This window comes from Amblyomma maculatum, chromosome 1 (assembly GCF_055883805.1).
Source record: "Amblyomma maculatum isolate TAMU_Amacu chromosome 1, ASM5588380v1, whole genome shotgun sequence".
Taxonomy (NCBI): domain Eukaryota; kingdom Metazoa; phylum Arthropoda; class Arachnida; order Ixodida; family Ixodidae; genus Amblyomma; species Amblyomma maculatum.
This window is the reverse complement of record NC_139344.1, coordinates 259222822-259237076: the sequence shown is the minus strand read 5'-3', so window position 1 is coordinate 259237076 and position 14255 is coordinate 259222822. Positions and strand designations below refer to the sequence as shown.

The window sequence follows — 14255 nt, the reverse complement described above, 5'->3', positions numbered from 1 at the left end:
CAACGTCCACACAACGTATGGGCGTAGGCCCGTATACTTGTTTGCGCACGCGCGCGGCCGCCTCTCCACGGTCGCCAGCAGACGAAAAGCGGCGCTGCCGCAGTCGTCGACCAACGCACGCTACGCACCTCGCGGCCAGACCCTGATCACTGCTAATCCATGGAGCGTTAGCGCAGTTCGCACGGCCAGGTCCGGCCTCCGGAGATTCATTGCATAGCGAGCTGCCATCGCGTGTCATGCGCGCGAACCCGGCACGGGAAGGTCGTGCCTCCCGGAGATTCCGTTATCGAGGTCGTCACCCCCTTTCCTGCGTTCGTTCACGACGTCCTCTTGCCAGCAGAGTGGCGAGAAGCGGCCGCGAGTTGACACACATTGCACCTCAACTCGCGGGTTTGACTGCGACCTCTCAGGCTTGCGCTTCAACGCGGAGCTTGGAAACGAGCAATGAAACACACTGGCTGCTTCAGCGAACACTTTCGAGAATGCCTAAATTCAAAACGAAATAAATAAAATATTTTCAGCAAAGAACTCTCAGCCGCGGCGGACGTAACTGACTGTATGATCTCTCCTAAATACGCAACTAATACAAACTCACTAATTATATTCTAAATTAACGCAACTGGGTCAGTGGCGAAGCTGCGGACACGCATGCCAGCTGTTGAAAAGCTCATTTTCTAAAACCCTGGAGTACGAGGAAATCCGGGGCACAGAACCAAAACCACAGGGAGCTCGCGTGGAAACGCGAGGCCCACGGATGACGTGTGGCCATGACTATGTATGACGCCAAATGCGAACTGCACGTGCTATCCTGCCACGTGACGACACGCACGTCTAGCGATTTCGGTTTGGTTGGTTTGGTTTGGGTTTAACGTCCCAAAGCGACTCAGGCTATGAGAGACGCCGTAGTGGAGGACTCTGGAAATTTCGACCACCTGGGGTTCTTTAACGTGCACCGACATCACACAGCACACAGACGCCACTCCGTTTCGCCTCCATCGAAACGCAGCCGCCGAGGCTGGGATTCGATCCCGCACCCTTGGACACAGTAGTCGAGCGCCATAACCACTGCGCCACCCCGGCGGGGTCTAGCGATTTCACACTAGGAACAGGACGCGTATTAATAATTAACTGCCTTATTTACACTTGAGATAACTCGTCCAACTTTCACATCCACGAGTATGGTCTGAAACTACTGGCAGATAAAGAGCTGTGTTTTGGCTATTACTCGCGTGTTCTAGGGGCTGTTGTTCCCGATAGTTAGTTCTTTTCCTTCCCCGTTGGGTTTAAGTGCCGTCATTCCCGACTGCGTGATTGATATTTCTTACGGAGGGAAAAGAAAGTGCACGACACAGCTGCAGGTCTTTCGAATTTGGAGCCGCAGTTACTGGACACGTCCCCAGCAGGGAATGGTCGTTTCCCCGACGATAGGTCACCCAACTGGTCGAAACAAGGAGCTCGATGTGTTTGACTGGTTCTTTACGTAGCTCGGCACCGACTGAGAGTGCTCTGAGCCGTTCCGACTTATCTCATGGTTGCTTCCCACCACCAATCTCAGCACTGCGAGCAGGCGCTTGCAAGTATTAAAAAGGCTTAGTACGAGGGGCGTTCGGCGGTGTCTTTGCGCCTGATTTTAGACAGCTGTGCGGTTCCGTTCTTGTGCCTGTGCAAATTCAGTGATGTTCATTTAAGTGTACAGAGCTAAAATTTTGCGCAGTGACAGTACGGTTATTCTGTGGCGAATATGACGGGTGTCTATAAAAGAGTACAGGCACGGCCGCTCAATGGAGGCGCGTCCATTGAGCGGCCGTGGTGCAGGTTTGCTTTGGTTTATGAGGTTTAACTTCTCAAGGCGACTCACTGTGAGAGACGCCGTAGGGGAGGGCTCCGGAAATTTCGACCACCTAGGACTCTAACGCTGTTGGGATTCACAATCCTCTGCCCCCATTATAACGACCGCGCGTAACTAACACGCGTGATTAGGGAGGACCCCGAAGAGAGGGCTCCCAGTCTCCCGCGGCGACACCGCGCGGGTTTCCCTCTTTCCTTCCGGCCTAGCCGGGACACCTCCTTTCCCCGATCGGAGTCGAGCAGCGCGTCTGTCGCAACTCGCTCGGGGCTTTTCGGCGGTTGAGCGCGCACGTGCGCGGTTCATGGTGCGAAGCATGGAGGAAGTTTTTCGAAGCCAACGAAAAGAAGCCCATTGATCGTGTGACAAATGTATTTCTTTTTTTTCTCTCTCTTTACGGAAATAAAGTTTTCACCACCACCACATTCCTCCATGGCGCGAAGCCGCGCCAGGTGAGCACTCTTCCCCTCACCTCCTTGCGTGTGCTTCCCCATTAGGTGGTTTATTTCATCCCCGCACGCGAGCGAGACGTTCGCTCAATACGGCGGTTGTATTTGAGTGCTGTTCTCTTGCCGTGTGCTCGAGCACAATAACCTGTTCGAGCACGTAACTCGGCGTTTGTCCCCTCTGGCTCGAACCCGCCGCAGTGGCGACTTCTGGCCCCACGGTTTGGGGGTCACAGCTATGTCTGTCAAGGCTGCACGTCGGGGCTAGAAGGCGACTGTAGCATCTAGCCGCCCCCGCCCCCCCCCCCCCCTTTTTTCCCGTGGCGCATTCTAGCGAGGATAACCCCTATAACGTGCACTGACTTCGCGCAGTACACGGGAGCCTTGCTTTTCACCGCCACCGAAAAGCGGCCGAGATTCGATCCCGCATCCTTGGGTACAGCAGTCGAGCGCCCTAACCACTGCGGCACGGCTGCGGGGCCCCAAGAAAAGTGAAGCTTTAACTCGCCATCACTTGGGAGGCGGCAATAATGCAGGACTTAAGGGATGGGCGGCATGGGCAACAGTTGGATGAAAGGCACTCTCGGCGAAGACACGCGAGTGGGGGCGATCAATGAAGACCACAAGCGGTTACTGAAGGCGATCTGACATAAAACCATCGGCGAATGATGCGTTCACCGAGACAGGCGAGGCAAAGGAAACTGTACCAAGTAGCGATCAGATTCTACTGTACAGTCATGTGCAGCCAATGTAAACGAAAAATTGCATCTTGGTCTGACATCAGTGTGATCTTGACCCTGCCGCACAGCACGCGAAACTAGACTGTTCAAAATGCGCCGCGCTCGAACTTCGCTTTTGTGGGGTATACTGAAGCATTTTTTTATTTATTTTTTATTCGTGACTGCCAGCAGTCATTCCGACGCCAGACTCCGGAATCGACACCATGGTCAGACCAGGATGTTTCTCGCCGCCGACAGGAGCACGCCCGTTCTGTCGGGTAGGCGGGAGGAAGGCCCTAGGCGATGGCAGTGGGCCAGCCTTGGCCGTCTTCCAAGTTTATGCAGCACGCAAGAGGGTGACAAGTGGGAACAGATGGACTGGCTGTTCTTTATCGCTCTGCCAAGTTGGGCCCAAGCGCGCACAAACTCTGACCCGCATTACTAACGCCTCGCTATTATTCTCGCACAGAGCCGCGCTTATACATGTTGAAGCGGCAGCAGTGGCACAACAGCCATGGTGGTGACCTTAGGCTCCGGTGGCGGGGTCAATGCGACTGCGCATCGAGACTTGGGCCTACGGTAATGAACCCCAGGTGACTGAAATTAATACGGAGCCCTCTATGTGCTTTATAGTCGAAGTTTCAAACATCGAGAACAAATGAACACGGAGGGAACCTGAAATGCAGAAAGTGGATCCCAACAAAACGGGGGGGGGGGGGGGGGGGGTAGGAGGAGAGAATACAAAATATGGTGGAAATGTGGTTGACGCAGGGAAGAAGCTACGCGCGGACGACTGACTGCACTGCGTCTGGACCTGTGGCCGCCCGTCGACATCGCCGACATTCATGACTTCTAGTTCTGGCGAGTAGTTTGACACTTTCCCGGATTGACGTCGATCTCCGCGTGTTGGCCCTACAGGGATCCTTTGCCTACTCGGACTCGTGCAGACCTATATTTCGAATTGTGAAGAACCCACAGTCGGCCTGTCCGATCGCGCCGGCATCGTCTGCGCGCACTACGCGACCATGTAGACGAGGCTAGTGTGGCAATGACGTGCTGGGTCGTCTGCCGCCAACGACATCATCATGGCGGATTACCCAGCATGCATTGCTTCATGCAAGCCAGTGTTCTTCAGAACTGAAATCAGGTGACCGGTGTTCGGAGTTATGTAAAGTAACAGCTAGTATATTATTCGTTCTGCCCACTTGACCATCTAGCTGACAATCTACTTTTCATGGTGTGACCAAGATTACCCCGGTTATCCGACGAGACTGCCAAGCCTTTTTTTATTTGGCAAAAATTAAAGCTCGCGAAAGTGTGTGTGTGTGTGTGTGTGTGTGTGTGTGTGTGTGTGTGTGTGTGTGTGTGTGTGTGTGTGTGTGTGTGTGTGTGTGTGTGTGTGTGTGTGTGTGTGTGTGTGTGTGTGTGTGTGTGTGTGTGTGTGTGTGTGTGTGTGTGTGTGTGTGTGTGTGTGTGTGTGTGTGTGTGTGTGTGTGCGCGTGCGTGCGTGCGTGCGTGCGTGCGTGCGTGCGTGCGTCAGTGCTCTGCGCACCGCGATTACGGCGCTCCGCGACTTGATAAATCGCCCCCTGTGCCTGCCCAAGACAGTGCTGGCCTTAAAGAGCGTAAAAGTTACAAGCTTTGGTGGAAGAAAAAAAAAAGGGGGGGGGGGGGGGGGGGGAGAGAAAAATCTGTGCGAGCGGAGCGCGTTTCCTCCAGTGAAAGAAGCGCCAACGAAAAAAGAGCAACAAGGACATGAGTTTTCCTTGTTGCACTCTTGTCTTTGCATTGAAACTTTTTTCATCAAAATGCCCCAACTAGCCCAGCAAAACATTTTGCAAAGCCTCCAGTTTCTCCGGTGTCATGGGTAAAACAAACCGCATGAGACGACAATTCACAGCGACACCACTAAGGGCCGCCAAAGCACTGCCGCTCGTCGCGTCGCTCGGGTGGGTTTGTAGGAAATTTTGACTGTCGCCCGGAAGCAGCTCGCAACGAAGCCAATCGCAGGAGACTTTAAAAGTACGTAACTTCCGTTCTGACTTTTGTGCGAGTGAAGTTTGAGCACAGTCAGAGCGACGTACGAACCTGCTGACGGTCGCTTCGTCTGACCCGTACAATGAGCGCATCGAGATAGTTCAGTGAGGGTTTAGTAAGGTAATTGAGGCCAACAAAGACTACTTTGGCCAGAAGTGTTAATCATCGAAAAGACTGAGCGGGAGAAATAAGTCACTTCTTGAAGTCTGCATCACAGAGTGCAATTTGGCACCACTGCGAAGTCCTATAGAAATGTGATGCACTAACGGAACTTTTATCAGTGCTTTTATCGTACTTCATGCAATTTAGTATTCTGTACTGTGGTCTGCTGCCTGCTAGTTATAGCTGTCGGCGGGGAATGCAGGCATACATTCTTTTCTTTTTTTTTTTTTTTTTTTATGTGCAGATCAAGAGGAAGATGCTGCATGCACGTGGTGCTATGACATTGAGACTTCACGTTCTTGGCCATGCTCACCAAACTCAGGATTCGCGCCGAATGTTTAGCCTAAAACGCAAGGTGAATTCCGGGATTTCAGGGATACAAACGGGCAATAATCAAGGAGGAAAACATAAGTATTTTTCTGGCTAATATAAGTTAAGAATCTTCAAACACGACATAGATTTCCCTCTTCCCTTCTACTATCTGCTTTTCTTTCTATGGCATTTCGCCAATCTCAGCATTTTAAAATAGAATAATGGTAACCACCATAGAAATATATACGCATTTATCTTGCATTTTTTTTTTTTTTATCAAACAATAAGTTCTCATGGTCAAGCTCCAGCTCCTTCCTTTCAGACGTGGAAGCTGATTTCTGCTTCTGACATATTGCCCTTTTTTTTTTTTTTACTGCTTGCAAATTATATTTTAAAAACTACGAAAGATATGTCTGTGCTACCCATGCAGGTGGGTTGTACACCAAGGCAGACATCATGCACATGACCGAGCTTGATTAGAAAACCAATCAACTACAAGTAACTAAGCAATGTTTCTTGTTATTTTTGTGTTTAAGGGGTAATATTATAATGTGAATTTGAAGGTCTGCCAACATCAAAGGTGAGTCTTGTTTTTAAACCTTCTGAAAGGAATATGGACACATAATTCTTGGTGGCATGTTTTATTTTTTGCAATGATGTGCAGCATATTACCACACATGGATAACCATATGGTATTTGTCTACAAACATTAAATAACTTGTAACTGGATTTCTTCTCTCATATGTTTCGGCTTCAATAGACGAGCAGTCACTGTGATGTAAAGGTCCATATTGGTAACGTGAGGGCAAAAAAAATTCCGATACTACTGCTGCTTCTTCACTCGTGCTGATTCTGCCTCTTGAGATAGGCTGGCTTTCGCGTTGCAGAGAACCAAAGTGACAAAGGAGCGACTATATCGCAGTTCATTCATCATTCATGTGACCTATATGGACTTTGATATCAAAGCCATTGCTCAGAGGTTGAAACCGAAACAAGTGAGAGAAAAAAATTCAATTATAAATCATTTAGCAGCTGTGGGTGAACACCACATGGTGACCCATGTAAGGTAATGTCTTAAGCATCATTAACATGTATGAAACATGCGACCAAAATTTCGCATCTATACTTGTTCACTGGCAGTGTAGTTTGAATTATCAAATGTCAAAATTATAGATTTGAAAGCTTGTTGTGTTGGCTTTCCTTTATTGCATAATTATATGATAAACCTGCCACACATGGTAATTTCACTAAAACCATGTTAATTTCTTCAACATTATCAAAAACACAAATGGCATCTCTCTCTCTCTGATGGATAAAAAATGTGCCAGACGCTACTTTATGAATATGCAATGCCGGAAAGCTAACCACACAAACTTTTAAATGAGCGAGGTTGTAGGCCAGTTGCACATTTTTGATGTTCGATACTTCAAACCACACTGTGGATTAAATAAATTTAAAGGCAAGGCTCACCTTTGCTGCTGACGGCCTTCAATTTCTAAATATAATATTCTCCTTAAAATAACAATGAGAAGTTTAGCTAATTTTAGTTAATAACTTATCTAATTGTGAAGCTTTATCATGCACATAACACTTGTTTTGCTGTAAAATCCGCCTGCATAGACGGCACAGATGTTCCTCTCATAGCAGTTTTACACGATAGCGCATACATGTTGCCGTCCCTGGAAAGAACTTGGCATCGTTCCAAACATTTAACAAAAAAAAAATTAGAAATAATTTTGTATCAAAACTCTGACAACTGTTCTTTTTGCAGCGTTCTGAGTGGTGCCATACAATTTCGCTTCCCCTTCAACATCCATCTGCTAGTCAAGTTAGAGGCTAGTCTGCACAATACAGATTCTTGTTTGTTTTGTGGTGTTCAACATCCCAAAGCACAATACAGATTCGAATAGACGACACATGTACCACCAATTGTATGCCATTAACTGTAAGTGTAGGTTTCCACTGAGAAGTGAGACGGATACTGCGCTTTTCCTTTCCACCAAAACCAAATAAAGACATTTAACACTTTGCCAAACACTGTGCCAGTCTCTTAATGCCAAGCCACCAAGCAAAACCATGCTAAACAGTGCTTTCACACACCTTAATCGGATTCAACGGAGTTAAACCCCAGGCAATTTTAAGCAATAGCGTGTACAGTTCGTTCTGCTGAAAGGGTGCCATTGCTGTGACTTGGTATCGCACCAACAGTCAAATGTGTCAGAAAAGCACACATGTCATTGCATCAATTCTTCGGAGATGCCTAAGCGTGTACCAAGATTTGATTTCAAAACACAAGTTGGTAAACAGTTGAAAAAATCACTCTGTACTAGGTAACAAGCACCAAATAACATATTTGAGGAAGCCTAGAATTTTCATGTTGAAGGCCTCTAAGTGATGCAAGAATTTCATGCAAACTCCTGTCACACTCTTCAAGTACTTCTTTTAGGAGCATTTCTAGTGTGTGCACCATAGAATCCATTAGCAGCAGTGGAGCTAGTAAGTCATCGATTCAACAGTATAGTACAATGGATGGGACGAAAAAGCCAGCGATAAAAAAAAAAAAAAATGGTAACCTCTGTACAAAGACATTATTGTCAATATTAAGCTTGCAACTAGTAAATGTATCATATGAAAACTATTCAAGGCAGAGAAGTGGCATAAAGCAATACTACAAATAAAACTAAGAAACATTTCCATTCTTGCAGAAACAGCTCCATCTCTATCACAAGTTTATGCCACTAAAAAGTACTGGAGCAACCCACGTGGCATATACAATGTGTTTACTAAACTGAATGAAAGGCTTTTAGCAAGCGGGCAAGCAAATGGAAAATTAAAATGCTGGTTTCTGTGATCACACACCTCTATGTAGGCGTCCCCAAGCCTCTGGCAATAGGTGAAGAAACACATCACCTAAAAGGCCCCCAACAGCAAAGCTGAGCAGTAGCTTTAGTGTCCTGCAGCCACCTGAAAGCAGAAGAAAGTCAAGTTGTGGCAAAAAATACACAATGAGCAGTATACAAGCATTTTAATAACCAAATTAAATCTCTACTGTAGAGGCAAAAAGTGCTGGGAGAATAATTAAAATGTCACCGAAAAGGAAACATTTAGAGAGCAACAAATACATTCAGCATTTGACTTGTGATTTGTTTACGATACATCCCTTCACTGCCACCTAAGGTGGAAGCAAAGGCGAAGAAATGTGCACTGGTTCTTTTTATCCGAGTTCTCTAAAACAGACAGTTGCAAATGCAATGTTACCGTGTTAGCCCATATTTTTTGGCGCCAATTCCAGGCAGCCCATGAGGAACGCACACATGATCAAGCTGTGCGCTTACTGCAGTAGTTCAGAAGTGCTCAACGGGAAAGCTGCAGCTACATTTGCGAAATACGTAAGAGTGATATGAGATACCGAAACACGTGCGCCTTTTCACACTAGATGCGTTGAGATCATGTCTTGTTGAGTAGACAAGATAGAGTTCCAAAGGGACTAACGCACTTCCTTTCCGACTGCACACATTGCGCTTCTCAGCCTCTCAAGTATGTGTCACGGCACTCCAGGCACTGATAAGTGACCGAAGTGCATAGTCACTACGGCCGCTTGAATTAAACCGCCATACATATTTCTCAGAAGTCCCCTGAGTTACCCTTCTCCCTTTCCTTCTCAAAACGCGCGCTCGCGCAGATGAGAATGTAACTGGTTCCAGTACTCACGACAGCATAGAGAGCTATGAGTGTAGTACCAGGACCACCACATTGGGCGGCCGTGGCATACATATACACTGAAGTGAGTACAGAAAGTTAAATTCTAGCTGACAGCTAAATGCATAAAAATATCATGCAGATACTATAACACTTACTGCGATTCTGCTTTAGGTTGACTCCAGTGTCCACAGGGACAAGCAGGAGCGGGAACACACCGCTAAGTCCAACGACGCACGCTGCGGCTATGGAGAAGAGCCACGTTTGGTAGGTGCGTATTACGTCCGAGGAAGCCGGTACGAAGGGGCCGGGTTCGGGAGCTGGGCCCCACAGCTGCCAGACCCGCAGCAGAGGCAGTCCTCCAGAGACTGTCGTGTTCACCGATCGTTCGTGGTCGCACAGGACTCTATCAAAGCCAGCGGCGGCCACGACGCCGAGCCGTAGCAGCTGAGCGACCAAAGACATGATGCCCAAATGGATAGCACTGGGGGCCTCCGACTTCAAAGGCGAGTCGAAGCACTTAGTTCCGTCGGAGCCATCGCAACTTGTATTCGACCACGCAACCAAGATACACAAGAGTTATCTCCATCTGCGGTGGAGGCACTGTAATCTCTTCGGGTGAAGTACACGGCAGGAAGTGCTCACCGAAGACGCTTGAGGCCGCAACGCGATATCGCGGAACCTCGAGTGGGACGAACGCTCCTTGCGCTGCCGCCGCGCATGGGCCGGGCGACGTCAGTCAGTGGAGAGAAGAAGATGGAGAGTGCATCAGGCAGCTTCTCACGCCAACGCAACAGAAGGCGTTGACGGAGAGGGAGCTCTACCTCACTGCAGGCGTCGATGCCGCTCAACACGAGCTGGATAAATGCAGTGCTCTCGAGAAGCGGCCACCTTTGTCAAGTTTCAGTGGCATTGACAACGCTGAGATGGTGTTCTGCCAATGGCATCCGAACTTGTCCTAACCGCAATCACACATCATGCAATGTACTACGACGACCGCCTCGGCCGCCTCGGAAAATTAGTTTCGGTTTAAACTGTTTTCAAGTTGTTTCGATTTCGCACTATCTCCAACTAAATGCATGAGCAAATATATTCGCACTATTTTGGTAGCAGTAATGTACTAGTACAAGCCTACTATACATAGATGGTGCTGGTGGTGGTGATGGTGGCTATGCCCTTTGTAGCGGGTCGCCGCTGCATTGTCGCGCGGCGGAGCCAAAAAGAAAAAGTAACAGAAGAAAAAAAAAAACGCACAAAAAGCCAGCGCCCGTTATTTCTCAGTCCGGGCTCCCTAGTCAGTACCAAAATAACAGTGAAGGTTACCAACCCGCATTGTACTGCGCGCCAAGCCATTTAGTTCCAAGACGCGCGATATTTAAATACATGTCCGACACAAGTACTTCAAAACGGCACTTGGTGACTTAGTCTTCCCATTAGCACGGCTACCAAGAAACTCATGCAACTGGGGATACGCTAGAAGAAACACTAGAAGAAATGACCGAATCACACCTCACGGCGCAGTACGAACGACTGACCGCAACCTCGACCGGAAGACAGGTATTACAAAAGACTGACATACACTACATGGGTAGATACCTAGGTAACATCGGTTCCCCGTTCAATACATAAAATACTGGAAGTCCCGCGCGGCGGCGGAGAGCTTCGGGCTCTCTGTGCCGACGTGGGAGCTGCCCTCTACACCTGGCGCCTAGCCGAGTGTCCTCCAGGACCCCTACTGTGGGAAATAAAGTTGGCTGTGGCTAAAGGTACGTCGGACGGACCCGATCAATGGTCTTAAAGGTACGTCCGACGGACCCGGTGCGTTTTTCTTCGGGATCCGTCCGACGGATCCGGGAAATATTTTTCAGAGGTACGGCGGACGGACCCGATCGGTAGGGTTCTTCCGACGGACCCAACGCATTTTTCTCCGATATGGGCCTTGGGATCCGTCGGGAAAGCCGGACTCAGATGTGGTTGTAGCAACAACATGGTAGCCATATGTAGCCAAATCGAAGTTGGTATGAGGTGTACTACGTGCGAGGTGTAAGAAGTATGCACTACATACTGCATGCGTGAAATGTGAAATTACAAAGAATAGTACAGTGGCAAGAATAGTGCCTAGAATGGGTGATATACTACGTGATGGCATGATGATAGGTTTACGTGAGTTGGACCGCGGCAGGGTGGCAAGCACGACCAGAGCGCAAGCGCATGTAATCGCGGTGTTGACGGCCAGCCCGCGGCCCGCACGCCCGCTCATTTGGCCCTCGTTATCATGTGGATTAACGTCTACGACGGTCGTTATGTAGTTATGTAGTTTTGATTCTTCAAAGTTTCCTCACTTCCATCTGTGATGAGATGCGTCACGTAACGCATCGCTTTCTGCTCGCATTGAGGTTTGGTGCTGCAAGTTCTACGTAGTACAAGCGGCGCTGAAAAAGCTGGGCACCGCCGGCGTGTCTCTAGCCCAAGCATCGCGTCATTCGTGTTTGTTGTACAACTGGAGGTGTGGTTTGTGCTTACCGTGAGATGCTGTGATTACGGATTACGTCCTACTAGAGTGCTGTGTGAGACTACGAAGAGTGCTGTGATGAGTGCGCCGATGTCCGGACGGACATCAGTGTGTCCGTTTATGATCGGCGATGTTGCACGTGCATGTCAGTGTTTATTAGGTGCAGTGGTAATTTATTTACACGCGCTGTGCAACAATCAGACGAAAATAAGTCATCGACAATTTGTTAGCCTGTACTACAGAGCTCAAAACTCGGAAAATGGGAATGCACGATGCAGTTTTCGCATGTTGGAGTGGACCGAAAAATAAGTGCCCAGCCCACACCGCCGGGATGCGTATTACTACAGGTGAAATGGTTCAGGTTTCTGTAAAATAGCTGCCTGGCACAGCACCTTTCTAAATGTTCAGGCTTTGTACTATTGTTGAAGGCCACTTTATCATTAATAAAGGAACGAATATGCTTTATGTGTTAATGACTAATGCTTTTTCAACATATTATGTTCATTTTTTTTTTCGTTTTTCCTTAGTTTCCTTTGTTTTTCATGCTAGATAAACACAAATAGTACACTTTTAAACTTGTCAGTCCAAAGCTGAACATGAATATCTGCCATGCATGTGACAGCTTTAATGCTAGAAAGGTTGACATGTATAGCATGTACGTACACGCTGCGACATCTTAGTGGCACGTTAGGCTACTTGCCCCAAGGTCGTGATGTTTAATACCAGTGATGGCAGTCGCACTTTGGTGCAGGTGAAATGCAAATGCTTCTGTTTTCTGCAAGATGTCAATTCAAAGTACAAAGCCCAGGCAGTCAAATTAGTCTGGAGCTCTCCACTACGGTATTCTTCATAGCTACATATGTCACTTTAGGATGTGAAACCCTACATGCCACAGGTAGGCTGCATTGTTTTTTAGATTTTGTAACCTCTCATCTATGTTTTGCAACATTTGGCTAATTTTAGTTCCCAAACAGTTGCTAAAGATGAAACCGAAGCAGTTCTTGGCATGGTTTGCTGCTTAGATTAATTTGCTAATTGCAGTTCTTTGAAACTTGCATCAATGCTGGACAGTTCAAATAGCAAGCAGTTGAATTACAGAAATGATGTGGATCATGCATTTCAGTTCTGACAAGTGGAAAGTAACGGTCCCCTCCTTGCATGCATAGGTGCCTTTAGACAAATACATACTCGGGTGTGTGATTGTGACGCATATCAAGGGTCAACAGAAGGCCATGTGGAGCCAGTGTGATATTCTTCATGAAGGCTAAAGTAAAATTGTACAACAGCTGCTGTACCATGCAGAAAAAAAATTGATCATTTAGTGTATGATTAACTGACCATGAATAGCATCTTACTCAGAGTATGATGTGATATATATCTGGTTTAGCATCCCAAAATAACTACGGCTATGAGGAACACAATAGTTGAGGGCTCCGGTATAATTTCGACCATCTGGGGTTCTTTTACATGCACTGACACCGCACGGTGCATGACGGCCTATTGTTTCGCCTCTATTAAAATGTCCCTGCTGTGGCTGGAACCAAATCTGCATCTTTGGGTTCAGCAGCCAAGCACTCTAACTACTGAGCCAGCACAACGGGGCCAAGTATCAAAATGCATGCCATTACATTTCTTTCTAGCCTGTGGTTTTCTTCACAGAACTAATGTATACAAGGAAAAGTAAGCAGCAAGAAAACACTAGTTTTATTGCACATTATATTCACATTTCAGCAAACATTCTCTAGGAAAAAATTTCTCATAATGTTTTCATGGAAACCATGAACAAAACAATGCACTTACTCCACTCCAATTATTAATGGGCAAGGTTGCATCTATGCTACTACACTGCACTTATCACAAAACCACAAGCCCCATCTGCTTTGGCCAATCACTTGATGAAACTAACGGAGACAGATGTCGCACACCACAGACTGGTCGTCTCGCAACATATCTCTGCATATGTTGCATTTCAGTTTCATGCCTTTCCACTTAACTTCAACTGTTGCCAGCATTACTAGTCACCCATCTTTTCTGAAATTCCTTTTTACGTTGTTGGGATCAGCATCCTTGTTAACGATGGTCTCTGGAATTTTCGATGCTATCATTTTCACATCTTCCTCATCTGGAAGAACGAAGGAAATGACAAGCTTTGAGCAGACAAAAAATTAGGGAGACTCCTAATCTCCACCTGTAAGGGTATGGTGTGCCAGCGTTAATGGTTCTTGTCTGCAGATCCCACTGTGGATTCTCGTTAATTTACATGCCCTTTGCTACAAACATTACTACTAATTCCTTAATTCATGTCTGTTATCTCAGATATACTCATTAGCATACGGTCGTAGGCTGCCCTGTTAGGTGATAGACAACCTGGCATAGACCTCTGTAAGCCTCAACCTTTCTTAATTGGAGCTGAAACGTTGAAGATGAAATATTTCAAATATAACTTTGTAAGCTTGGCTTAACAACTCCTACCATGTCGTGTGGCCTCGTGACATTTGGCTCGTGGCACTTTTGGCTTGTGC

General features: G+C 47.3%; 1 protein-coding gene across 1 annotated transcript in view; it reads right to left on the bottom strand.

Annotated features, from left to right (window-relative positions):
• Positions 1-10338, bottom strand: part of Zip99C (Zinc transporter Zip99C) — a 53241-nt gene extending 42903 nt beyond the window's left edge. Inside the window, exons 1-2 of the mRNA XM_084591009.1 lie at positions 9380-10338; positions 8382-8486 (exon numbers count right to left, since the gene is read on the bottom strand). Of these exons, the coding sequence (XP_084447135.1) occupies positions 8382-8486; positions 9380-9686 (412 nt within the window). The 5' untranslated portion in view covers positions 9687-10338. The remainder of the gene's footprint in view (positions 1-8381; positions 8487-9379) is intronic.
• Positions 10339-14255: the final 3917 nt, after the last annotated feature.